At 43.6% G+C, this 26177-nt stretch overlaps 1 protein-coding gene and 1 pseudogene across 1 annotated transcript; one reads left to right on the top strand and one right to left on the bottom strand.

The window, feature by feature from the left end:
- Nucleotides 1-3191: 3191 nt before the first annotated feature.
- On the bottom strand, nt 3192-4484 carry LOC109783086 (sphinganine C4-monooxygenase 1-like). The gene is made up of 2 exons (XM_020341692.4): nt 4185-4484; nt 3192-3990 (listed from the first exon to the last, which is right to left on the bottom strand). Exons 1-2 carry the CDS (start codon nt 4410-4412, stop codon nt 3409-3411), a joined length of 810 nt encoding a protein of 269 aa, XP_020197281.1. The 5' UTR covers nt 4413-4484; the 3' UTR covers nt 3192-3408.
- A 9936-nt stretch (nt 4485-14420) lies between these two features.
- LOC109783085 (probable LRR receptor-like serine/threonine-protein kinase At1g74360) lies at nt 14421-16649 on the top strand (annotated as a pseudogene).
- Nucleotides 16650-26177: the final 9528 nt, after the last annotated feature.

The raw sequence follows: 26177 nt of genomic DNA, 5'->3' as shown, positions 1-26177 counted from the left end.
GGAATCATGTCAACCAAAGAGTTTTGCTAGATTCCCAGTGACTTATATTTGCATATGGATGAACTAATAGGTGATCCAGGTAGTTGTATTCCGACATTCTAGATTAAATATTTATTCCACAAACTTTGTCAACGTTTGTGAGCTTTGACTTTCCAAAAATAATCTATATGCAGTACATTATGTGACGAAGGGAGTATTATTGTACCAAATCACAAGGCAACCAGTTACTTTATGTAATTCTCATTTCTAACTCAACAATATTTCTATGTTATATATTGAGTTTCAGAGACTATTGGATTTCGTCTCCCAAACATTTTTTACCCTCATGTTTTTATGTAATCCCGTGACATGTATCTAACTGGGAGGATGTCTGAAGAAGCTATTCTGGTTGGAAAATGGGCTCATTCTCATTAATTGAGCCCTAACATATTTAGGAAGCCTATTTAGCGGCAGCTTAAGCATGGCCCACTTGAAACAAATCAAGAGGTGACGTCCTTGGCCTTAAGTGAAAGGAGCACGTCACAAAAAGTTATTTTGGTAAAAAACGGTTGATAATTCATACAAGAGAGGCCTCCTGGCTGACCTTCCTCCATTGCTCCCTTGATAATTATCCTGCCGAATGACGACAGCGTACACATGGTAATGGACCTCCCTGTGCTTCCGTTGTACTTTCGCCTTCATTCATGCATGATGATATTCGAGGTGTGTTACATTTTCTTTCGTCTTCCATCTTCTATCTTGGTAAATATATATAGCCCTGTGTCAGTTCTTATTGTTCTTCCTTCTTGTTTTCTTCACTGGTTGGTTCCTACAGCAGCCATGTTCTTGCCTATGATTGGGGATTTGTTTTTTTCATGTGTTTCTTCCCTCCTTTGTTCTACGAATAGAAGAAAGGCGCTACCCCACATCACAAACGTCTATTTGGGGATTATTTCTAGAACGCCAAGAGATGCTGAATTGAGAAATAAAGGCGTTGGCATGTGCCCAATCCAGGAAGCTACTAATGGGAAGTGCCGCTTTCTCTTCATGTTGTAAACTGTTCTCTGGCCGGAGGTAGGATTTACCACATCAATCCCTTCTGCATACACTTCTTATTCAATATCTGGATGATTTAGTTTGATAATCCAAAAGCCATGTGTGTTGGAGATCGGAGGATTTACTGTCAGATATCATATTAGGCTAACCTGGCTACTTAGGAATGTGGGCTTCATGCAAAATTGTAAATCATCATGCTTGCTGGCTGACAAGCATAATGCATTATTTTGTCCGGCGAAATTTGTACAAACATTGCCTCCAATTTTAGGCTAATATTTTTGTTTTGTAGGAACAAATGAAAATGCTAGGATTAATATGTGTGAACATGGAACATTGCAAGAATACCATTAACTTATGGCCCATCTGGATGGCCTGCTATTTATTCCACCAAGTTGCAAGTCTGTGCAATGACAGCAATGAAATTGCTCTCAATGATACATTCTCTCGGTATGCCAATGTTACAGAAGATATTAACTTGTTTGGACCTTGTTTAGTGTTGGATACGCGGTTTGTGTTGATTACAACCCCCCTCTGGTTGGTGGATTCATCGAACAATCACAGGAATATGTCATCCTATGATACAGAGATCCAAATGGTAGTCTCATCAAGTTCTTTTTATAAATGAAGTATATGTGGCATTCCAGAAAATGAGCTGTGAGGTAATGCAGATGTTTGTACCTTTTTTGACCAGTTTACCTTGCCATAGTTTCATTTGCTTATATCTATGTACCTATATAAATTCTCACTGGATGTGCTCATGTTCTGGGAACTCCACCTCTGTTTTTATTCTTTCTTTTGAAACAGCTCTATCGTGTTGGCAAGATATAGAATGACTTAGAAGTGAGCTACAAGTGAAGAGAACAAAATTTACAAGACAATTAACAATTTTGAAAAGATAGTGGAGTTCGAACCAGGCGATGCGGCTGTGTATAACAACCTAGACAATGTGTATGACCAGAGAAAGGAACCTCAAATAAGCCATCAACACATTCAACGAGGTACCACTCCTTCGTTCTAACAACAAGGTCATGAGGCCAAACCAAGGCGAGTGAAAAAATAGCCGCACGTCAGTTTCATGCTGAAACCACATTATTATCCTCTTAAATGATAGGAGCTGTATGTATGCATAGGTAGAATCTTTGCCTATTAGACAAGAATTTAGAATTTTCTTTAGGCTAGCAACAATGTTAGATGCGTTACGATTGTTTAATTAAAAACATTGTCACCTATTTTTATTTTCTTAAAAATTCATGATGTCTTCCCTCAATATTTCTATTTTCAGATTTCCTATAATGCGAGAGAGAGCTGTTTTATGAGCCAAAAGGGGGTCACGATTAATCTCAAAATATATGCAACTCTGCATTAAGCATTTCAATTCAAAGCCCAAACGCATGATGCCATGGCTCGAACCAACTACAAGTATATTAGACCTAAGAAAAAAACCCGAACACCCAAATTATATGGAACAACTAGATTCCTCTCTTCAATTATTTGCGGAGCCTGTGGATTCTCCTCCCCTCTGCCTATTGCTCCGGTGACTGGTGGCGGGGACGAGAATCTCGATGTCTCTGCTCCGGTTAGTAGTTTAGGATCGGTTTTTTTAGCCCTCGCAGGTGTAAAGCTATTGCGGATGGCGGCGCTTCTTCTTCGAGTTTGCCTTCCGGGTTTCGATCCTCCTCGAGTTTGTCCGTCTGGACATAGTCGACGGAGCTCCGGTTTAAATTCATGTCGTCTCCTTGGGGCGGTGAGGTTATGGTTTCTCGTCATGTGGCGAGATTTGGTGTCAAGTGTTTCAGATCTATCCAATGGTTCAACAACGACAACTATGGCTCCAGGGCGCTGGTCCTTGGGAGCATGTGCAGGAAGACTTCCCGGCCGTCATCGACAAGATCATGCCGGGTTCGGTTAGGAAGCGGCAACAGCGTCGCGTCGGCGGTTCATTCTGGCGGTAGTAGTCGTCGTTCGGTTAAGTGGTCTAGTAGTAGTAGTGGTCGTTCGGTTCAGTGGTCTAGCAGTAGTAGTGGTCCATAGACTTTTATAATATATCTGATCATTTTCGCCAAAAAAATAAAGGAGGCAAGCAGAATCTACCCGCAAGCAATATTATTCAAAGCATTGTACACAAATGTATACAAGTTATTGTGTATACCTAACAATTAAGAGTCAAAACAGACGGCCGCAGCAACACGCGCCATCAAGGATCTATTATTTATGCAGATTAACCAACATACAAATGTTTCTTTATCCCTATGTAGCTATATCCGTCGGAATATTCGCATAGTTGCCCTAGTATCAGAGATTATTGAAGGGATACAAAAAAAAAAGATACAAAAGTTGTGTGGTGTGGCTAGCTGCTAGTGTGTTTTCTGGTAGCTATTTTCCGGCAGATGTATGTAAGGCCATGGGCCGCGCCCGGAGCACACCGTGGGCCCTGTCTTCCTCGATCACATAGGGCATGTGCGTCCCAAACACCCTGTCCCATGTCACGAAGAAGGGCTGCGAGAAGTTGTATCCACTAGTGCGCAGCTGATGGTGGACATCGTGGTACGCCGTGTTGTTCCAGAAGCACCGGTGGAACATGTTCCCCGGCAGCCACATGCCGCAGTGGTCGTCGACGGCCTTGACGGTGCAGAGCGTGAAGAAGAAGATGGAGACGCGCGGGGACATGCCGGAGGCGAGGAAGCCGAGCGCGCCGCCCATGGTGTCGAGGAGGAGGCCCTCGATGGGGTGGTTGTACAGGGCGCCGAAGGCGTAGGGCACGACGAGGCGGTGATGCCACGAGTGGACGTGCCGGTACAGGAACCTGTTGAGGTGCATGCACCGGTGCCACACGTACTGCCACCCGTCGAGCACGGCCATGGCCACTCCGATCTGGCACGCCACCGTCAAGCACGTCCCGGTCCAGGTCCGCTGCGGTGCTCTGCCGGTGGCCGTCGCGGTGCTCTCGCCTACAAGCTGTGGGCACATAACGTACGCACGTCGGCATAAATATGTGGCGCTTTATCATATTCCCTCCGTCTCAAAATAAATATTTCAACTTTATACTAACTTTAATACAAAGTTGTATTAAAGTTGAGATGCTTATTTTATGACGAAGGTTGGTGAATGTACAGTTCGCTGGTGCATGCATGCAGAGTTGTTAATCTTACGGTGAACATGGCGGCGGCGGTGGCGGCCTGGAGGAGCTGCTGCAGGACGACGCCCTTGACGGCGTCGCGCTTGGACACCAAGTTCTTGCCGTTCTCCTCCTTCCTGGGGTGTAGCCTGTACCTGTCCATTGACTGGCACTGGCCAAGCCACATGTACACGCCGGAGTACACCCAGTACACTGCTATGGGCACAACAGTTGCCAGCACTTCATCACAGAATAGCTTCATGTTACCAGTCTAGACTCTAGTAGCAGCTTTGCTTTGCAAGGACGGGTGCAACTTTCCTTTCCTCTTTGAGGAACTAGCTGGACTTGCAGTGTTGCTATATAGTCGTTGCACCGCGGGTTTATAGCCATGTCACTAGCTTACTACTGGTCGTTGAAGCCCTGACGTTCCACACACGGAATGACTGGAGAGTCGTTCAAGCCTGGCGTTCCACATGCGGAGTTTAGTCAATGTGTACAAATTTTATTTTTTGACTAGAGTAGAACTTAATTATGAAAAGATTCGGGCAAATCAGCCCTCCCAAACTCAACCAGTTATACTATGGATTATAGTCGTTTAAATCCGTCCATATATTGTCTCTCAAAACGCGCTTTTGCCCCCACTTTATAAATAAAGCCAAACGGGCGAACTGATACAAGGTGATGGGGAAATGCTAACAGGTACAAAAAACCGAGAGTCGCAAATATCACCAACTCTGAGTCAAGGAACAGAATAGGAGAAACCCTACCCCGCGAAAAAGCACTGGAGACTACCGACTAGGAACGAGACCACGCCACCAAGGCAGACCACCGGACACCATTGCACCACACACACCAAGCTATCGCCGAAGAGAACCACCCGCCCTCTCGCTCTGGACCGTGCAACGCCGATCCTTCCTACGAACAGCCAGGACTGAGAACATACACAACAAGGTCACATGTAGGAAACAGACGGCACTACACCACGCCATAGTCAAAGAAGCTTCTCGCCAGGGACAAAGCTTCTCACCACGAGTTGTGACTAGGAGGTGTCTAAGCTTCAGGGCAACGCTCCCAAGAGGGTAATGACACTAGGCGACGCCACCGAGACTGAAAGTACAGACTAGGGTTTTCACCGAAGCCCTAGCACGACGAGCGGAATCGTAATAACCCCCCCCCCCCCCCCCCCCCCCCCCGAGGGAAGCGACACACACATGCATTGTCATCGCCTATGTTGGAGCTCAAATTTTTCGCTCGGATCCTCACCAGTCCCAAGGGAAGGACCGCTGCTGCTAGATCAATGCCTTCAAATCAAAACCTCCAGATCAATACTAGGATGCTGCATGCCACTGCTGAAGCCATGACAACACCAAGACCATCTACCACCCACCCCACGCTATCCACACAACCAAGGAGGGGACCACCACCGTTGCAGTGTTGCTCGTTGTAGAGCCAAACGCGCAACATCACCTTCCAGGGCCACCGCTCCATCCAAGACTGACCCACCACTGCAGCGAGGACACATGATTGCCACCAAGCAGCATGCACCTTGGCATAGACATCATTGGCCCAAGATTGCCATGCCGTAGCGCAGCAGCAGGCAGGGCCCAAGATTGCCATGCCGTAGGGTTTAGATCCAGTCGGCGTTTGTCTCTACCGGATCCATCTATATTTGTCCAGCCATCATTTTATTTCGTGTGTTTATATGTATGACCCTTCTGATCTATGGTTTTCATCGTTCGTGAAGGTTGCTATTGTGGTAAGCTGGTCATTGGGGGCCTTAGCAAGATGACTTCCCAACAACCTACTACAACCTAGTTTACCCTGCTCTTGTGAGGGAGGGTGATGCAGTGGCGTGCCTTCATCTTGCTCTAGTACTTGTAGTTGTAGCCAAATGGTCCACTGATCTGATTGTAATTTTTTTCCTTAATGATCTTGGGACTACCATGACAAATTATTAATAGATTGGAAGACCCACTACTGGAATCGCCTTATTTGTCGATTATCTAGAATACTCGGCGAAGGCCACTCAACAAAGGTGCTTGTCTTACACCCTTAAAGCAAAGCGGGCTTTGCCAAGTTCCATGTGTCGGGCTCTCGAGAAAGGCCTTGCTGAGCGGAAAATGTGGGTACTCGGCAAAAAAAGCGACTAAGAAGAACAGGGTAGATGGAGTTGTTGCCACGTGGCACATACGATTTTCTAGTGCATACAATCGGCAAAAATGTTTGCTATTTTTTATGAAAATACAATGATCCTGACGTCCTTGTTCCCATTGGTGCTCCATCTCCACTATTGGAGCTCATAGACGACCCTAGCCTCGACATCAAGCATGACCTCGCCGTATCCTAGATCCATCACTATTGTCACTCTTGTTCACTAAGCCTCGATATCAAGCTTCGACGTGGTAATGTCCCTTACCCAAGACCTGCTAGCCAGCACCAAGATAGAACTTGGGCATAGACATGTCGAAGTTGTTGAGAACGCCAGTGATCTTGGGCAGGGTGGTGGATATCTGAACATCGTCCTCGGCCGCCGCAGGATAGTGGAGGAGAGCAACCTTTAGATGCCTTCAAACTTGACCCTCGGTGGTTGATTGAGCTTAGGGCGAGGAGGCACTCCCTCTTCTTTGCACTCGACGGGATCCGCGCAATGCGACAGTAGGCGGTGGTGGCTGGAGCTGTTGGATTCGAGGCAGAGTGATGGCAGCGACGCCGGGTTAGTAGTTGGGGACTAGGCGGGAGGAGTAGGAATTGGGGGCGGCAGGAGGGCTGGGAGTTGTGGCAGAAGAAAGGATAAAGGAGGTATAGAGTGGAGTTGAGAAGATAAACAGTGCGAAACGTCATCGATCCACACGCACATATTGTACTTATCTATGACAGGAGGAGTTGCAAGGAACGTATTGTATTGTGGCTACTAAGGATAAGACGACGGGGTTCGAACATATTGCTTGGTCTTACTTTGCTTACATTATGTCATCTTGCTTAAAGCATTACCCTATTTGTGATGAACTAAATACTTTGAGATGCATGCTGGATAGCAGTCTTGGGGTGGACTAATAGTAGTAGATGCAGTTGGATTATACGGTCTACTTGTCACGGACTTAATGCCTATATATGCATCATACCATGAAGAATCATAATCATAACTATGCGCTATTTTGTCAATTGCCCAACAGTAATTGGTTTACCGACCGTTGCTATGCTTATGAGAGAGAGATGCCTCTATTTAACCTGTGGCCCCGAGGCCCATTTTTTCATATTTCCTAAAATCCTAGATTTACTCATTGTTTTTATTTTTATTTTTATTTATTTTATTTGTATATATCTGTCACTATCACATTTAATCCTTGCATTTGGCAAGAACAAGGGGATTGGCAATCCTCTTACCTTCGTTGGGTGCAAGCATTTGTTTTATGTGTTGCAAATACCGTTCACGTTGTTTGTGTGCCATCTCCTATTGGTTCGATAAACCTCGGTTCTTAATGGAGGGAAATACTATCTGCTACTATACTACATGACCCTACCTCTTCGGTGAAATCCCAACACCTGTAGCAGTATGTAACTTTAGTATTCTGATTAGAAATATGAGAATTGAAACTCAAACACATATAATATAATATAATATAATATATTTTATTATTATATAGTTGTAAACAAATCTTCAATATACATGCATGATGCATATTAAGATGGGTATTTCCCATGCATAGTGGAATATATAGTGAGTTGGCATAGTTTCATGTTGAGAAGATCAAATTTGGTGTGGCATGCATGTTGGCATGATGAGTGGAACATTTAAGAGTAAAGTGCATTTTTCGTCCCTCAACTAATCGCGAAGTGTGGCTTTCGTCCCTTAAGTTTTTTTGGTGTAACCTTCATCCCTCAACTCTTAATACCAGGTATAGTTAGTCCCTCATAGTGGTATTCCTCGATCAAACCTGATTTTGACTTGATGTGTCATTCTTTTGATCACTTTTTGTAGCAAAATTAACCCCTCAACTCTTAATATCGTGTAGAATTAGTCCCTAACATGAGTCTTGATCGGCTAAATCTAGTTTTGACTTTTTATATATGGCACATATTTGTTCACATCATCACTGTAAGGGGAATGCACCAAGGGTTTGGGATTGGACCTCGGTGAATTGTGCTCCTTCCTCTCCATCGTACCAGTTTAGATCCGATCTTCCATCTATTCCATGTCCTCACCCCAACTATGATGTCGAACATCTAAAGAGGGATGAGTTGCTCCCATCACTGACCTCCTAGAGTAGCATCACAGCCTTTCTCTCTGCATGACGCAGTGGATATTTAAAGCGGGTGGAGATGCTCCTGTCACTGGAGCAACGCCAACAGATCGGTGACATGAGAGAGAGAGAGCGAGAGATTTATCTCAATGACATGCGGAGCAATGCCAACAGATCGGTGACATGAGAGAGAGAGAGAGAGAGAGAGATTTATCTCAATGACATGCGTCCCTATGTCACTTTACAGTGACAACGTGGCCAAAACCATGTCGCACAAGGTCAAAACCGGGGGTTTTCGATAAAAAGGTCAAAACCGGGTTTGACTGTTGAATATCGTTGCCAGGGACTAACTATACCTAGTATTAAGAGTTAGAGGGATGAAAGTTGCACCCTAAAAAAGTTCAGGGATGAAGCCACACTTCACGATAAGTTGAGGGACGAAAAAAGCACCTGTCTCAACATTTAATGATGTATGTTGAAGGTATAAAAAGTTCTAACATCAAGCAATCAAACAACTGAAACTTTGCGTTTAAACCTGACCTGCTCCAACTTAAAACAAAGATTCTACCTCTGTGATGTTTTGGTTTTCATGTAGTGTACATCACAACTTTTGTTAAACCTTCTCATTTTAACCACAACCTATTTATGTCATATAAAAACACCGTGCCTTGTTTCATGTTTTTCAGACTTTGTTTGCATTTTCTAGAATTTAAAAGCTAGCAACCTACATGTTCGGGGTTGAGTCTTTGCACCTTGATGATTGAGATTTTTTTTTCTTTTGATTGATAAGGCCTAAATAGACTCATTAACACAAATAAGTTTTTAACCCATTTTTGCCAACTCTTTCATGCACTTGCGGTTCAAATTTGAACTATATGCATTTAATGCCTAGAAATGCACTTAATAGTTTAAATATAGAAAACAAACCCCAGCAAATGCCAGATTTTTATTTGGAATATGTGGTGTATGTGTATCACATCAAAAGTTTAAAGGTCAAACGATGAAGCAGCAGCCACTTTGCCAGCAAACCTGACATGTTCCCTCTCGAAACCATGATTCTTCCTTGGGATGGTTCAATTTCTATGGAGTGTATGTCACAAATTTCGTGAAACCTTATAATTTTCCGTCACAACCTATTTAGTTCATATAATCACACCATGCCAGGTTTCATGTTTTTAATACCTCGTTTGCATTTTACAGAATTGAAACACAAATAAATCCATGTTCGGGGACCAAGTCTTGGCACCTGATGTTTTGGATTCTTCTTATTTTTCTTAGATAAGGCCTAAACATATACTCCCTCCGTTCTAAAATAGATGACCCAACTTTATACTAACTTTAGTACAAAGTTAGTACAAAGTTGGGTCATCTATTTTGGAACAGAGGGAGTACTCATTAATATAAGAGAAAATTATGTTTTTCGTCCCTCAAGTTCCCCAAAAGTCTACATTTGGTCCCTTAAGAATTTTCTGGCGACATTTGGTCCCTCAAGTCTCAAAACCGGGTAAATTACGTCCAAAACAAGATTTAAGTAGAAAACTGGCCACGTGGAAGTTGTTTTCTTTGTCCAAAACCGGAAAGTGAACGACACACGCACGACGGTGGGTTCCTGTCACCGCAGTAAACCAAGAGGGGAGCTGAGGGCGATATTGGTGGGTACCTATCACCCGATGGGGCCTCACCGGCCGTGTGAGTGGAAGAAAAAGGGGGTGGCCCTCATCTCTGTGTCATCAGCGGTGCTATAGATCAAAGCGCAAGGCAGTGGCACAACCCTCTCTAGGGTCACTAGCGCCGACCAGCACAGCCATCAGCACAGATGGATCCGAGCCATGCCTGCATCACCTCAACGTCATGGCGGATACGCCACTGATGGGAGGAGCGCAACCAGCATCCCAGCGGGAAGACCCCCTTATAGGTCAGATCCACCTGCGGGAAGGTACGTGACACGGGAGGGGCGCCGCCGGCATTGTCTGGTGGGGCGAACCGGCCTGGGTGTGCGGGTGCAGTGCAATAAGGGTGCACGGTGGTGCACGGCCACGGTAGGGTAAGGTGGATGGCATGGCATTGCGTGACCGGCGGCATAGATGGATGGTTGCATTTGATGGTGGTAGGGTGCCGGCGGCAGCGCATGTAGGTTTCCTTTTTTCATCAGCGGCAGGAGCAGGTAGATGATGCGGCTGAAGGAGAGAAAAACGAGGACACGTGGCTGGTTTGCTCTCTAAATCTGGTTTTGGATTAATTTTGTCTAGTTTTGATACTTGAAGGACTAAATGTCGCCGAAAAATTCTTAAGGGACCAAATGTGGACTATTGAGAAATTTGAGGGACGAAAAACATACTTTTCTCTTAATACAAATAACATATTTCAACCCATTTTGCCAACTCTTTCATGCACTTGTGGTTCAAATTTGAATTATATCTGTTTAATGTCTAGAAATGCATCTAATGAAATATAGCAAACACACCCCAAAATTTAATGACGCATGTTGATTCTAGATGTTTTTTTAAGGTGAAGCGATGAAGCAACTGACACTTCACCTTTAAACTTGGCACATTCCTTCTCAAAACCATCGTTCTTCTTCGTGATGTTCTGGTTTCCAAGCAGTGTACGTCAAAACTTTTGCGAAACCTTCTCAGTTTTTTACCACAAACTATTTAGTTCATATGTTGACACCATGCGAGGTTTCATGTTTTTTAGACTTCTTTTACATTTTCTAGCATGAAAAAAACCAATAAGCCACATGTTATGGGTCGAGTCTTCGCACCCTCATGCTTGAGAATCTTTTTATTTTTCTTGGATAATGCGTAAACATAGACTCATTAACAGAAATAAATTTTTACAGCCCATTTTTGCAAGTCTTCCATGCATTTGCAGTTCAAATTTGAATTATACCATTTAATTATGCCTATACATGCCTTAATTGTTTAAACATAATAAATAAACCCCAAAAATGTAAATTTTGACATAGAATTTTTAAGGGTGTATATCACATAAAAAGTTTCAAGGTCAAACGATTAAGTAACTGACACTTCATCTTCAAATCCGAACCATATCCTCTCAAAAACATGATTATTCCTCAAAGATGATTCGATCTCTAAGCAGTGTACATCTGCACTTTTTTGCGAAACCTTCTCAATTTTTACCACAGCCAATTTAGGTCAAATATTGACGACATGTCAGTCTCATGTTTTTCGCACTTCGTATGCATTTTCTAGAAATAAAAAACCGCACCCTGATGTTCAGGATATTCCTTTTATTCACTGGATAAGGCCTAAAATACACACAAGAACATAAATAGGATTTTTCAACCCATTCCCCCCCCCCCCCCCCAAAAATGCGCTTCTACTTCAAATTTAAATTATATCCATTATATTCCTATAAATACACTTAATGCCTTAAAAATCAACACATTTTTATCTAAAGCATCCCTAATATTTTCCCACATGCAACATATTACATTACGTCCAAATGCCAAGTTTTGTCATTTTTCTGGAACCATTTAATAGTTTTAAGGGATTAATTGCATTTCAGCTATTTACCGGAGAATATTCAATTTTGAACTGCATGTATAAAAAATTTGGGCTATGAGTTCAAGAAAATCTATATAGCTCCCTAAAAAAAACTCAAAATTCCATAGTATGATCTTAAAATCCAAATGAACACATGCATTTTATTGCTTTTTAATTGTTGGCCATGTGTGTTATTAAAACACTCGACAAAGACACTACTTTGCCGAGTGTTTCTGTGTACAAGTTTGCCGAATTCCTTTTTTTTTCAAAAATGTTTGTCTAGGCACTCGGAAAAAGGCCTTGTTTGCCAAATGCTCGATAAAATGCACTCAACAAACAACCTAACACTTGGACAAGACAAAGAAATTCCTAGTGACTTTATGCGAAAAAAGGGACATTGACCAAAAGCCAAAACTTCCTTCAATCAGATTGAACTGCTTTACAATTTGCTGACGTCGTTGGAAGAGTTTCATAGATGGCATCAAGACTTCAAGGGAAATTCAATGGAATATTCTAGTGGAGTTTCATAGATGGCATCAAAACTTCAAGAGTAAATTCTAGGGGAGTTTCATAGGTGGCATCAAGACTTCAAGTTTTCTGCCGTGTTTAGGAAGAAACGGTAAGAAGCTGACATCTTCCAAAGTGATTTCATCACATATTTTAGGGCACATCTTACTGGTAAAGAGCATCTAACGCTAACATGAAATCCACATTAGTCCTCGTTCACATAAAAACAAGAAACTACAAAGCCACCAAATTCAGTGGAATATTCTAGCGGAGTTTGTAATACGCAGTTGTTATCTCTAGCATTGACAGAGACATAACAAGGTAAATTCAGGGCACTCAAGTCCTTATCATTTACTTGGTCTAAGTCCATACCATTTACTGGATCAATGAAAAAGACCGTTTCTAGAAGAAGAAAAAACCCATTTTCGAAAAAGAAGAAGAAAAAACCGTACTAGATTACACTGACTGTTCTGCAGTCCAATTAGCCTGCTACCGTCAGGCTCACTTTCGCGTCTTAGGAGTTAGTGATCTTTGTGCAAAGGGGTATTTAAATGGTCTGGAGGTTCATGGTGAGACAGAGCATACATGGTTATATGCTTGGGCAAGAACTCATGGCTGAATATTTATCTCCCGCAGCACCAACAAACAATTCTCCCTCCATATTGCTGCCTTTCCACCAGCTTCTGAAATTGCTTTGTGTGGTCCTGATTGCCAGTATGTATCATTCCTATCTCCAAATGTAGGGCGCATTTGTATTCCTTTTGCAGTCCCAAGTTCCATTCCATCTTTCTTGTTCCGAAATCAATACATTATCCGTCGCTAGTTCTGTTTCAGTTGTGTACAGCAACTACATCAAGTGTGTGATTGTTCCTAGAAAAGTTGTACATCAATTAACACATACTGTTGGCTACAAGCCGACTCGCATCGCTTCTGTTTTATTTTTAATCTGCTTTGTAAGAGGATTTTCTCATTATCTTAGATTGATTCGACCGTTTACATATAGAGCAGGGGGAAAGTTATTTTTGACAATAGGCCTGACACGTAACATCAGACGTTGTTCATGACGGGTGCTTTTCGCCGGAACATGTACGTACGCAGCAGCCACTAGCTGCTCAATGCCGAGACGCATAAGTGTCTTACATAGACTAGCGTGCGCTGCCTTGGCTTGATCGAATCGAGCCGCAGGCTGGCTATGCTGTACACGCGAACACCACACCCACACACACGCGAAATACGAAGACACCGATTGATTGCCGCAGCAGGGTGTCGCTCCTGTAGTTTATTACTGCTTTAATATGGGTGATTAGGGCCAGTATAATAAGGTGGCATAAGAAGACTATAAAGATTTAAAAGGTGACGTAAGGAGGCTATAAAGATTTAAATACTCCCTCCGTTCCTTTATATAAGTTGTATTTGTTTTTTCAAAAGTCAAACGAGGCCATGTTTGACCAAGTTTTTAGAAAAAATATATCACAATACAAAATTTATATCATTTGATCCATCATGAAAAGTAGTTTCATATTTTTATCTTTTAGGTATTTTAGATGTTGTTTGTTTATTCTATAATCTTGGTTAAACATTCAAATGGTTTACTTGCATGGAAAACAAAGTCTCATCTAAGTCCTATGTACGTCATGATGGATCAATAGGACAAAGTCTCATCTAAGTCCTATGTACGTCATAATAGCAGGCTCACCTACAATCATGATTATATCTAATATTAACAAAGTCTCATCTAAGTCCTATGTACGTCATTTGATTTTATGCAAAGATTCGAGATGGTTTTTTTAATCTTTTCATCATGCTAGTCTCACTTGGAAGAGACTTACGTAATTTCTCATCTATATGAGAGCTAGCCATACCCTAACATATAGCTAATCAGACCCACTGAGTGTACTGATTAGACATAAAGCGGGACACCATGCATGCAACAAAACACACCAGCTGATGATTTGGTTCAATTAATTATTTTCTTAATAATTAACTAATTGCAGCCCTTTTGTTACAGCTGAGATGGTTTGTGGGCAGAGTGACAAGGAGGTGCTCACCGAGCTAAAGAACTTCTTGCGTGCATACAACCAAGTAAACCATGGTCCGTACAATGGATGGCTGGAGTCGGAGGCCTCTCCATGCAATTGGAAAGGAGTTGGATGTGATGCTAATGGGCGCGCGGTGCACCCACACTTGTGGTGCTACCGGTGCATCAGATGCCGTAGAACATTTTTAAAAATCTGAAAGAAAAAATCAGGAACATTGACACAACATCAATGTTTGTTGTTACAAATTTCGTATCAAAATTCGAAACATTTCTTGAGATAAAAAATGACAAATTTGACACTAGTGTGATAATGGGCCAAATCTAAAGTCCAACCTATGTTATGTACTATTCGGTGTTGAATTTATTATTCTTGTTTTTAGATCTATGTTTTTTATTTTGACTTGAAATTTTGTAACAACCTACATAAATGTTGTGTGAATGTGCTAAATTATTTTCAGAATTTTTCAAACATTTAAAATGTGCAACATGGGTTCGGTGCACCGGTGCACCAGATATTTCCCCCATTCCCTTGACCTATCCAGCTCCAACATCACTGGACCAGCGTTTCACAACTTCTCAAGCATTACTGGCCTCACACACGTAGACCTCTCAGCAAATAGCATCACTGGTGAACTTCCATCTGACCTTAATAGATGTCGGGGGCTCCAGCACCTCAACCTCTCTATGAACCTCATTGGTGGTGTCCTTGATGTGTCTAACATGACTAACCTGCAAACATTGGATGTCTAACGGAATAGGTTTGAGGGCAGCATCAACATGAACTTCCCAATAATTTGCGGAAAACTTGACATCTTTAACATCTCCAACAATAATCTTACAAGAAACATAATTGGATGGTTTGACCACTGCTCAAAGCTTAAGTATGTTGACTTTAGCTTTAATCGCTTTACTGGGATTCCTTGGGGTGGTATTGGGAGGCTAATACAGTTCAACGTATGCGACAATGACCTCACAGGCAGCCTTCCTCTAAGCTTGTTTCTAGTGGGATGTAAGCTGCCGACCTTGGATCTCTCTAGCAATCATCTGTATGGCAAAATTCCAAGCTCTGTTGCTAAATGCTTGGATTTGGCATGTCTATCATTATTGGACAACCATTTTGGTGGGTCATCAATACCACCGGAAATTGGATTATTACTCAGTGGGATTGACGTACTACTTCTCGGGAGCAACAACTTCCACCACAAGATACCATTTCATCTGATAAATTGTACTAAGCTGAAGTTCTTAGACGTCAGTGATAACAATATTGGAGGGGATGTCCCAGAAATCTTTGGGAATTAACAAGTTTGAGGAATCTCTGGCTTCGCGAGTAGAGCTACACCGGGGGCATTATCTCATCTGGCATACTCCAATTGCCACACCTTACAATGCTTGAACTCAGTTTAAATCAATTCTCAGGAAACCTACCCACCGAGGTTGCAAGCATGCATAGCATTAGGTTCCTAGTGCTTGCACATAATAACTTCTCTGGTGTTATCCCACCGATATATTGCCAACTTGTGAGCCTCCAAGCATTGGATATGTCATACAACAGGCTTTCTGGTAAGATCTCGGCGGGGATTGGAAACCTTACATCACTCTTTATGTTGATGTTAGCTAATAATCGACTTTCTGGTGAAATCCCAAGGGAGACAGGAAACTGTACAAGCTTATTGTGGCTCAACCTTGTGGACAACCGGTGGGTATGGGGAGAAATCTAGAGCAAACCTTTATGATTAATCAAAAGGATTCTGGGCTAATGGATGTGCGCACATCCAGGTGCCTAGGCGTGGAACAGTGGGTACCAACGGTTTACCCAGGTTTTACCATCATCAATTCATTGATGACATCTCGAAAAAAACTGCCACAGCTTATGGAACATGCTCTTAAAAGGGCATACAATTCTTCACCCAACTTCATCATCAATGTCTTTCATTGAATTAGGGTGCGTTGGATATGTCCAGTTGTCACAGAATCTATTATATGGAGAGATACCGTCGACCATTGGTGCAATGAGAAACATGAACTTGCTCCTTCTAGACAACAATCAACTCTCAGGGAGCCTTCTACCAGAGATTAGTGAACTCCAACTTCTTGTTTTTAATGTCTCAAACAATTCCATCTCTGGTGTGATTCCTTCAGACATTGGTTCTATGGCTCTTTTAGCACCTGCCGCTTTCGAAACCTTTCCCAAGCTCCAATAGCCGTCAATGGCGTCTCCTTCTGCTCTCCTTTCTCAATATTGATATGGCCCGACAAAGGTGCGCACGACGATTCAAATACCTATTCACACAGCAAAAATGAGTGCTCAAACTAATTGGTGCGCATTTGTCATATACATATCAGGAGCATCGCCCATTTCTTACAAATTAAACAGATCATTATATAAAGGAGATCTAGCAGTTGTATGCGACCGAAAGAAGTGGAGACAATTATCTTGGCGACACTATGGCACCACTTGAGACTGGACTGTAGATCGAGGTCGGAATAAAGCGTAGATAGGAGTGGTTGACCGCCAGCATAGCTACTCGATCGCATCTGACCCTTGCTCCCGTGGGCCACGCCGGGCCGCACCGGGCGCCCCCGCCGGCCATCTCTAGACCTGATCCACGCCAAGCCCTCCCCTTCTCCCACCATCGCTGCCACCGGGAGTGTCGCTGGGCAAAGCCCGTGTGGCGCGGCAACAGATCTCCTCGACCAAAGCTCAGGATTACAACGGCGGTGCTCGCTCCGGTCATTCAAAGGCAGTGACATGGAGTGGCGGCGCCGGCCAGGACCGGCGAGGGCAATGGTTGATCCCGATCTGGACCTAGATGGGTTCGGATGAGCCATGACCTAGGCTGCAGTACCTGCTACATCTCGTCGACTCCAACGACGGCACGCGGGCTCCTGGGTTCGTTCCTCGACACGAGGAACCCGTCGGCTCTTGCCCTGGGTGTGGCGATGGTGGCGTCCTCCCCCGTCGGAGGTGGTCTGCCGGCAGGTTGTGGCGGATCCTTGGATCCCACGGCTAGTCCCCACGGCGAGTTGGGGAGGCGTGGTTGCCGGTGAAAACCAAACTCTGACTACGGTCAAGGGGTGGATCATGGCGGTGTCTACGCGTCGTTACCTTGTTGAAGGCATCGCCATAGCAACCACCTTCTACCCACTCGCATTGCTCCGGGGGAACCCCAAATCCGGGTGAAACGACCGAGAAGAGGCGTCTAGAGAGGGGGTGAATAGACTCTTAACAAAGAAAAGTAGCAGTTTTAAATTCCTTAAGTTAAGGTGGAGTTTTAGCACAAGAGCAAGCATGGCAAGAGTATATGAGCAGCGGAAAGTAAAGCATGCAAGTTGCAAGAATGTAAAGAGATGGGATTGGAGTGTGCAAACGCAATTGGAGACACCGAAGATTTTTGGCGTGGTTCCGATAGGTGGTGCTATCGTACATCCACGTTGATGGAGACTTCAACCCACGAAGGGTAACGGTTGCGCGAGTCCACGGAGGGCTCCACCCACGAAGAGTCCACGAAGAAGCAACCTTGTCTATCCCATCATGGCCATCGCCCACGAAGGACTTGCCTCACTAGGGTAGATCTTTACGAAGTAGGCGATCTCCTTGCCTGTACAAACTCCTTGGTTCAACTCCAAAATCTTGACGGAGGCTCCCAAGTGACACCTAACCAATCTAGGAGACACCACTCTCCAAAAGGTAATAGATGGTGTGTTGATGATGAACTCCTTGCTCTTGTGCTTCAAATGATAGTCTCCCCAACACTCAACAACTCTCTCACGGATTTCGATTTGGTGGAAAGAAGATTTGAGTGGAAAGCAACTTGGGGAAGGCTAGAGATCAAGATTCATGTGGTTGGAATGGAATATCTTGGTCTCAACACATGAGTAGGTGGTTCTCTCTCAGAAAATGTATGCTGGAAGTGTAGGCACATTCTGATGGCTCTCTCAATGAATGAAGAGTGGGTGGATGGGTATATATAGCCTCCACACAAAATCTAACTGTTACACACAATTCACCAAACTCGGTGGGACCGAATCAGAAAACTCGGTCAGACCGATTTAGTTCAAAATGTGAACGTTAGGCTTTTCGGTGGGACCGATATGTTCAACTCGGTGGGACCGATGTGCTAGGGTTAGGGTAAAACCTCATCTCGGTTCGACCGATTACACAAACTCAGTGGGACCGATTTTGGTAATGAGCTAACCAGAGAGTTGGTCAAGCAAACTCGGTGAGACCAATTACATATCTCGGTGAGACCGAAATTATTGCAACAGGAACCAGAGAGTTTGCAAGCCCATCTCGGTGAGACCGGGATCCCATCGGTGAGACCGAATTGACTAGGGTTTCTGGCAGTGGCTATGTCAAGTAAACTCGGTGGCGCCGGATAGATCAAATCGGTAGGGCCGATTTTGACTTTAGGTTTGGGAGATATGTGTATATGGGAAAGTGGTTGAGGGCTTTGGAGCATATCACTAAGCACTTTGAGCAAGCAAGCCATTAAGCAACACATCATCCCCTTTTAATAGTATTGGCTTTTCCTATGGACTCAATGTGATCTTGGATCACTAAAATGAAAATGTAGAGTCTTGAGGTTTTGAGCTTTTGCCAATCTTCTGTCCTTAGCATCTTGAAGGTGTTCCACATCCTCTTGTCCACGCCACTCCACTGTTGAACTCATCTGAAATATACTAGGTAGAAGTATTAGTCCAACAAGAGATATGTTGACATTAATTACCAAAACCTCCCAGGGAGCACTTGTGGTTTCAATCTCCTCCTTTTTGCTAATTGATGACAACATACATCAAAGCTTTAGATAAAGATATAGAGGATAACAAGTAAAGCTTTGGAAAGACATGTAACATGCATAGGCTCCCCCTACATGTATTCAATTATGTTAATATAGAATGCAAGAGCATGTGACTGCATAGGCATGACAGAGCAAGCAATGTGTTACATGTATCTTGGCTATATGCACCAGAGTAAATGATGTGAATATAGGAATTGTACCTTCATGTTCATGATTCCTTCTAGGAAACAATATGTACATCAGCAAGAGATTATCATGCACATGAGTGTGATGCATATACTTACCTTGTGGTCTTGTGCTAGCTTAGGAAGAGATGAACCTGAGTAAACAAGGTTAGATAAAACAGAAACATCTACTAGAGAGCAAGAGCTGCAAACCACAAGAATACCAAGATTGGGATGACATGTAGAGAGTGAGTACTACGTACTCTATTCTCTATTGGATATAGACATGTCCCCAAAGGTAAAAGATATGCAATGAATTCAAAGATTTCCTTCCCTTAGATGTCTTTCTCCCCCTGAATCTTATGTTGGATAATGGGAGAATAAAGGGAAAAGAAAATCAGAGGAACAACAAAACAAATCAGAGCACAGAAAACATAACACAAATTAACATGTCTTTCCCCTCTTAAAGACATGTGACTTCTCTCTTCTTGAAAACCAAGCATCTGGGGTCTCTCCCTCCCTTTGATGTAATTATCTCTCTCCCCTTTTGATGTGATTAAGCTTTGATGTGAGCTCTCTCTCCCCCTTTGACATCAATTTCCAAGAAAGGATCTTCTGGAGTGTGAGTCATGATAGGTTTGGTCCTTGAGTCACATAGCAAAGCAGCATGTAGAATGTGATGCTGGTAGAGGACAAGAATCATTGAGTGAAGCTGGAACAAGCATGCAGGAACAAATGACAAATTGTCTTCTTAGCATTGAAATCGGTAGCACCGAGTTGTTTTCTTCGGTGGCACCGAGATGGATCAGTTTGACCGAAGGAGACAAACTGGTGTGTCCGAGTTCAACACAGAGAGAACAATAGTCACCTCAACTCACTAGGAAAATAAGATCTCACAAAGATTTGCAAGGAATTAACTGAAGGATTTGCAAAGAATTAGATGCAGGGAATGCAGAAACGAACAAAGAAAAGAAAGGAAATCTAGATGAAGTTTTTTTTATTAAGGAAGGGGAACAAATATGCAAGAGACAAATGCATGAACACCGAGAAACACTAGAGAACTTCATCTAGAATTGGTCGGTGACAAAGTCACCTATGTTAAAGTATATTGAATTTGGAGTCAAGTGAGAACACTTGATCGTAGGTCATACTCATCGTTTAAGCTCAAAATGGGTTACCATTTTTTGTTTAAGCTTTTTGATGTATTCACATCTTGTTGAGCTGCTTTGACCCATGTCTTGGGGTAAAGCTTCTCTAAGATGGAATAACATACCTTGGGTGGTGGTGTTGAACTTGATCATGTAGGTGAACTTGTGTGGGATGCTCAAAGTTGATGTAGCTCATCAAGAGTTGGGAGCACCACTTGTAGTTTGAGTTCATCTACCTACATGGGTTAGTCTTGCAAGGAAGAGCACTTGTGTATCCAAATTGACAATCATGAAATTGGTACCAAATGAAATTTGATATAAAGGAATTGTCAAAGGATATGTTGAAGGGTTTCATGCTTCCTTGTCTTGAACCATCATGGTGTAGAGACTTGGTGATGTAGAGATTGCTCAAGATGTGAGTGATTTGCAATCTCATAGATTTTGATTCATCCAAGTTCCTACAAGGGTTAGATGGCATGCAAGGTGCAAATATATCCAAGACATATGATCATCATCATAAGAGAAATATAATTGGTTAGTTAAAGGGTCATGCCTTGCATGTATCCACATGGAGTTTCTACTCCAAGTTTGAAGCATCAATGCTGTTCAATTCACCTCTCAAACGGCAACAGACTTTCTCATCAAGCGGTTTGGTGAATATATCCGCCAATTGCTTATCGGTACAAACATGTTTAAGATCAATATCACCTTTAGCAACATGATCTCGAATGAAATGATGACGAACTTCAATATGCTTAGTTCCAGAATGTTGCACGGGATTGTGAGCAATCTTAATAGCACTTTCATTGTCACAAAGCAATGGAACATGTTTCACATAGATCCCATAATCCATAAAAGTTTGGGTCATCCAAAGTAATTGAGCACAACATGAACCGGCGGCAATGTATTCCGCTTCGGCGGTGGATAAGGATACCGAGTTTTGTTTCTTGGAGGACCAAGACACAAGAGATCTACCATGAATTTGACAAGTACCCGAAGTGGACTTCCTATCAACCTTGTCACCGGCATAGTCCGAATCGGAGTAGCCAACAAGATCAAAAGAAGACATCTTAGGATACCAAATGCCAAAATTTGGTGTGTGAATTAAGTATCTCACTATCCTTTTCACAACCTTAAGATAGCATTCTTTGGTGGCCGCTTGATATCGTGCACACATGCACACACTTAGCATAATATCGGGACGAGAGGCACATAGATATAACAATGAACCAATCATAGAACGGTAAACCTTTTGGTCAACCAATTTTCCATCCTTGGTCAAGTCAAGATGTCCACTAGTAGGCATGGGTGTTTTCATACCTTTGCTTTCTTGCATGTTGAACTTCTTGAATAAGTCCTTGGTGTACTTTGTTTGAGAAACAAAGGTGCCTTCCTTAGTTTGCTTGATTTGCAAACCAAGAAAGAACTTGAGTTCACTCATCATAGACATCTCAAACTTCTTCGACATTAGCTTCCCAAACTTTTCACTAAAATGAGGGTTAGTTGATCCAAATATGATATCATCAACATAAATTTGGCACACAAATAATTCACCATTAACCCTTTTAGTAAAAAGAGTAGAATGTATCTTTCCAATCTCAAAGCCTTTTTCGATAAGGAACTTGGTCAAGCATTTATACCACGCTCTAGGAGCTTGTTTAAGACCATAAAGATCTTTGTGAAGTTTGTAAACATGGTCGGGTTTCTTAGGATTGACAAAGCCGGGAGGTTGTTTAACATAAACTTCCTCCTCAATTTCACCATTTAGAAAAGCACTTTTAATGTCCATTTGGTACAAAGTAAAATCATGGTGATTAGCATAGGCAAGTAAGATGCGGATGGACTCAAGTCTAGCAACGGGGGAATATGTCTCACTATAGTCCATACCTTCGACTTGAGTGTAGCCTTGGGCGACGAGACCTGCTTTGTTGCGAACGACTTGTCCATCTTCGTCTTGCTTGTTGTGAAACACCCATTTGGTACCAATGATGTTGTGGTTGTTGTCGGGCTTCTCGACCAATGTCCACACTTGGTTTCTCTCAAAGTTGTGTAGTTCTTCATGCATTGCATTTATCCAATCCGGATCTTCCAATGCTTCTTCAACCTTCATAGGTTCAATGCTAGAGATGAATGAATAATGTTCACAAAAATTAGCTAAACGAGTTTTAGAGCAAGTGATTCTCCCGGTTTGGATATCATTGAAGATTTGTTCGACAGGATGGTCTCTTGAGACACTTGCTCGAACTCGTGAGAGCTTTTGCTTGGGTTGGGGTGGAACATCTTCTTCAGTATCTTGTTCTTCTTCTTGGCCTTCTTCATTGTTGACGTTGCCGTTCTCTTGTCGTGGTGGAGAGGGAGGTTGATGAGATTCATCTTGGTGCACTTCCTCGTTTTCTTCATCTTGGTGTGTCCCACTGGTGGATGCTTCCATGTCAACTCTTGGTTCACCTTGACATGAGGTAGAAGCTTCCACTTGGACGGACGAGGTACTCTCCTTCACCTCCGTTGGACGAATCTTGCCAATAGACAAGTCTTGGATTGCTTCCGAGGGGTCTTTGTCTCCTACATCAATTGGCAATTGCTCTACTTGCGAGCCGTTAGATTCATCAAACTTCACATCTACCGTCTCTTCAACCTTTCATGTGAAACTGTTGTAAACACGGTAAGTGTGAGAGTTCGAGCCATAACCAAGTAGGAAACCCTCATGAGATTTAGGAGCAAATTTAGAACGACGATGCTTATCAAGAATGTAACACTTTGAGCCGAATACTCGAAAGTATCCAACTTGGGGTTTGTTACCGGTGAGAAGCTCGTATGCCGTCTTGCCAAGTAGCTTGTGTAGGTACAAGCGATTTGTTGCATGACAAGCCGTCTCTACCGCTTCCGCCCAAAAAGTGTTTTGGAGTCTTGTACTCATCAAGCATCGTTCTTGCCATCTCAATAAGAGTCCAGTTCTTCCTCTCAACAACTCCATTTTGTTCAGGTGTGTACGTAGCCGAGAACTCATGTGAAATCCCTTCTTTGTCAAGAAAGGTATCCATATTTGCGTTCTTGAACTCCGTTCCGTTGTCGCTGCGAACCTTCTTGATCTTCACTTCAAATTGATTTTGGGCCTTCCTAGCGAAGTTCTTGAAGATCTTTCGGACCTGGGATTTATCATCAAGAAAGAACACCCACGTAAATCTTGAAAAATAATCGACTATAACTAGACCAGATGAGTTTCCACCGAGACTTTTATAGGCATTGGGACCAAAGAGATCCATATGAAGTAGCTCGAGCGGTCTTCTCGTGGTCATGATATTCTTCATGGGGTGGCTTCCTCCAACTTGTTTCCCTGCTTGACAAGCACTGCACAATCTATCCTTGTCAAATATAACATCTTTTACTCCAAGGATATGATTACCTTTAATAAGCTTATCAAGATTTCGCATGCCCACATGGCCTAACCTTCTATGCCACAACCAACCTTTAGATGACTTAGCAATAAAGCAAGTTCTAGGTTGAGCCTTTTTAGTGAAATCAACAATGTAAAGATCTCCTCATGTATACCGGCAAAGACCATATTATGATTATCTCTACGAAACACTTGGCAATCTACTTCAATAAATAGGAAATTGAAGCCAAAGTCAGCAAGTTTATATACGGAAAGCAAATTATAGCAAAGAGATTCAACGAGCATAACATTTTGTATGGAGCTATCATGTGAGATGGCCACCTTACCAAGGCCAACCACCTTACCCTTTGAGTTATCACCAAAAGTGAAATACTTTCGGGGACCGTCGTGTTGGAAATATGCCCTAGAGGCAATAATAAATGGTTATTATTATATTTCTTTGTTCATGGTAATTGTCTATTATTCATGCTATAATTGTATTGTCCGGAAATCGTAATACATGTGTGAATACATAGACCACAACATGTCCCTAGTAAGCCTCTAGTTGACTAGCCGGTTGATCAACAGATAGTCATGGTTTCCTGACTATGGACATTGGATGTCATTGATAACGGGATCACATCATTAGGAGAATGATGTGATGGACAAGACCCAATCCTAAGCATAGCATAAAAGATCGTGTAGTTTCGTTTGCTAGAGCTTTTCCAATGTCAAGTATCTTTTCCTTAGACCATGAGATCGTGCAACTCCCGGATACCGTAGGAGTGCTTTGGGTGTGCCAAACGTCACAACGTAACTGGGTGACTATAAAGGTGCACTACGGGTATCTCCGAAAGTGTCTGTTGGGTTGGCACGGATCGAGACTGGGATTTGTCACTCCGTGTGACGGAGAGGTATCTCTGGGCCCACTCGGTAATGCATCATCATAATGAGCTCAATTTGACTAAGGCGTTAGTCACGGGATCATGCATTGCGGTACGAGTAAAGAGACTTGCCGGTAACGAGATTGAACAAGGTATTGGGATACCGACGATCGAATCTCGGGCAAGTAACATACCGATTGACAAAGGGAATTGAATACGGATTGATTGAATCCTCGACACCGTGGTTCATCCGATGAGATCATCGTGGATCATGTGGGAGCCAACATGGGTATCCAGATCCCGCTGTTGGTTATTGACCGGAGAGGCGTCTCGGTCATGTCTGCATGTCTCCCGAACCCGTAGGGTCTACACACTTAAGGTCCGGTGACGCTAGGGTTGTAGAGATATATGTATGCGGAAACCCGAAAGTTGTTCGGAGTCCCAGATGAGATCCCGGACGTCACGAGAGGTTTCGGAATGGTCCGGAGGTGAAGAATTATATATAGGAAGTCCAGTTTCGGCCACCGGGAAAGTTTCGGGGGTTACCGGTATTGTACCGGGACCACCGGAAGGGTCCCGGGGGTCCACCGGGTGGGGCCACCTATCCCGGAGGGCCCTGTGGGCTGAAAGTGGAAGGGAACCAGCCCTTAGTGGGCTGGGGCATCCCCCTTGGGCCTCCCCCCATGCGCCTAGGGTTGGGAAACCTAGGGGGGGAGCTTCCCCCTTGCCTTGGGGGGCAAGGCACCCCTTCCCCCCCTTTGGCCGCCGCCCCCCCTTGGAGATCCCATCTCCTTGGGCCGGCGCCCCCCCCCAGGGGGCCTATATAAAGGGGGGGAGGGAGGGCAGCACACAACAGCCTTGGGCCCCTCCCTCTCCCCCTGTTACACCTCTCCGTCTCGCAGAAGCTCGGCGTAGCCCTGCCGGAGACCCGCTACATCCACCACCACGCCGTCGTGCTGCTGGATCTCCATCAACCGCTCCTTCCCCCTTGCTGGATCAAGAAGGAGGAGACGTCACTGCACCGTACGTGTGTTGAACGCGGAGGTGCTGTCCGTTCGGCACTCGGTCATCGGTGATTTGGATCACGGCGAGTACGACTCCGTCATCCACGTTCATTGGAACGCTTCCGCTCGCGATCTACAAGGGTATGTAGATGCACTCCCTTCCCCTCGTTGCTAGTAGACTCCATAGATGCATCTTGGTGAGCGTACGAAAATTTTAAATTATGCTACGATTCCCAACAGTGGCATCATGAGCCAGGCCTATGCGTAGTTACTATGCACGAGTAGAACACAAAGAAGTTGTGGGCGTTGAGTTTGCCAATTCTTCTTGCCGCTACTAGTCTCTTCTTGTTTCGGCGG

This window comes from Aegilops tauschii, chromosome 6 (assembly GCF_002575655.3).
Source record: "Aegilops tauschii subsp. strangulata cultivar AL8/78 chromosome 6, Aet v6.0, whole genome shotgun sequence".
NCBI classification, from domain to species: domain Eukaryota; kingdom Viridiplantae; phylum Streptophyta; class Magnoliopsida; order Poales; family Poaceae; genus Aegilops; species Aegilops tauschii.
The sequence above is the reverse complement of the archived record's forward strand: the minus strand, read 5'-3'. Positions and strand labels throughout refer to the sequence as shown.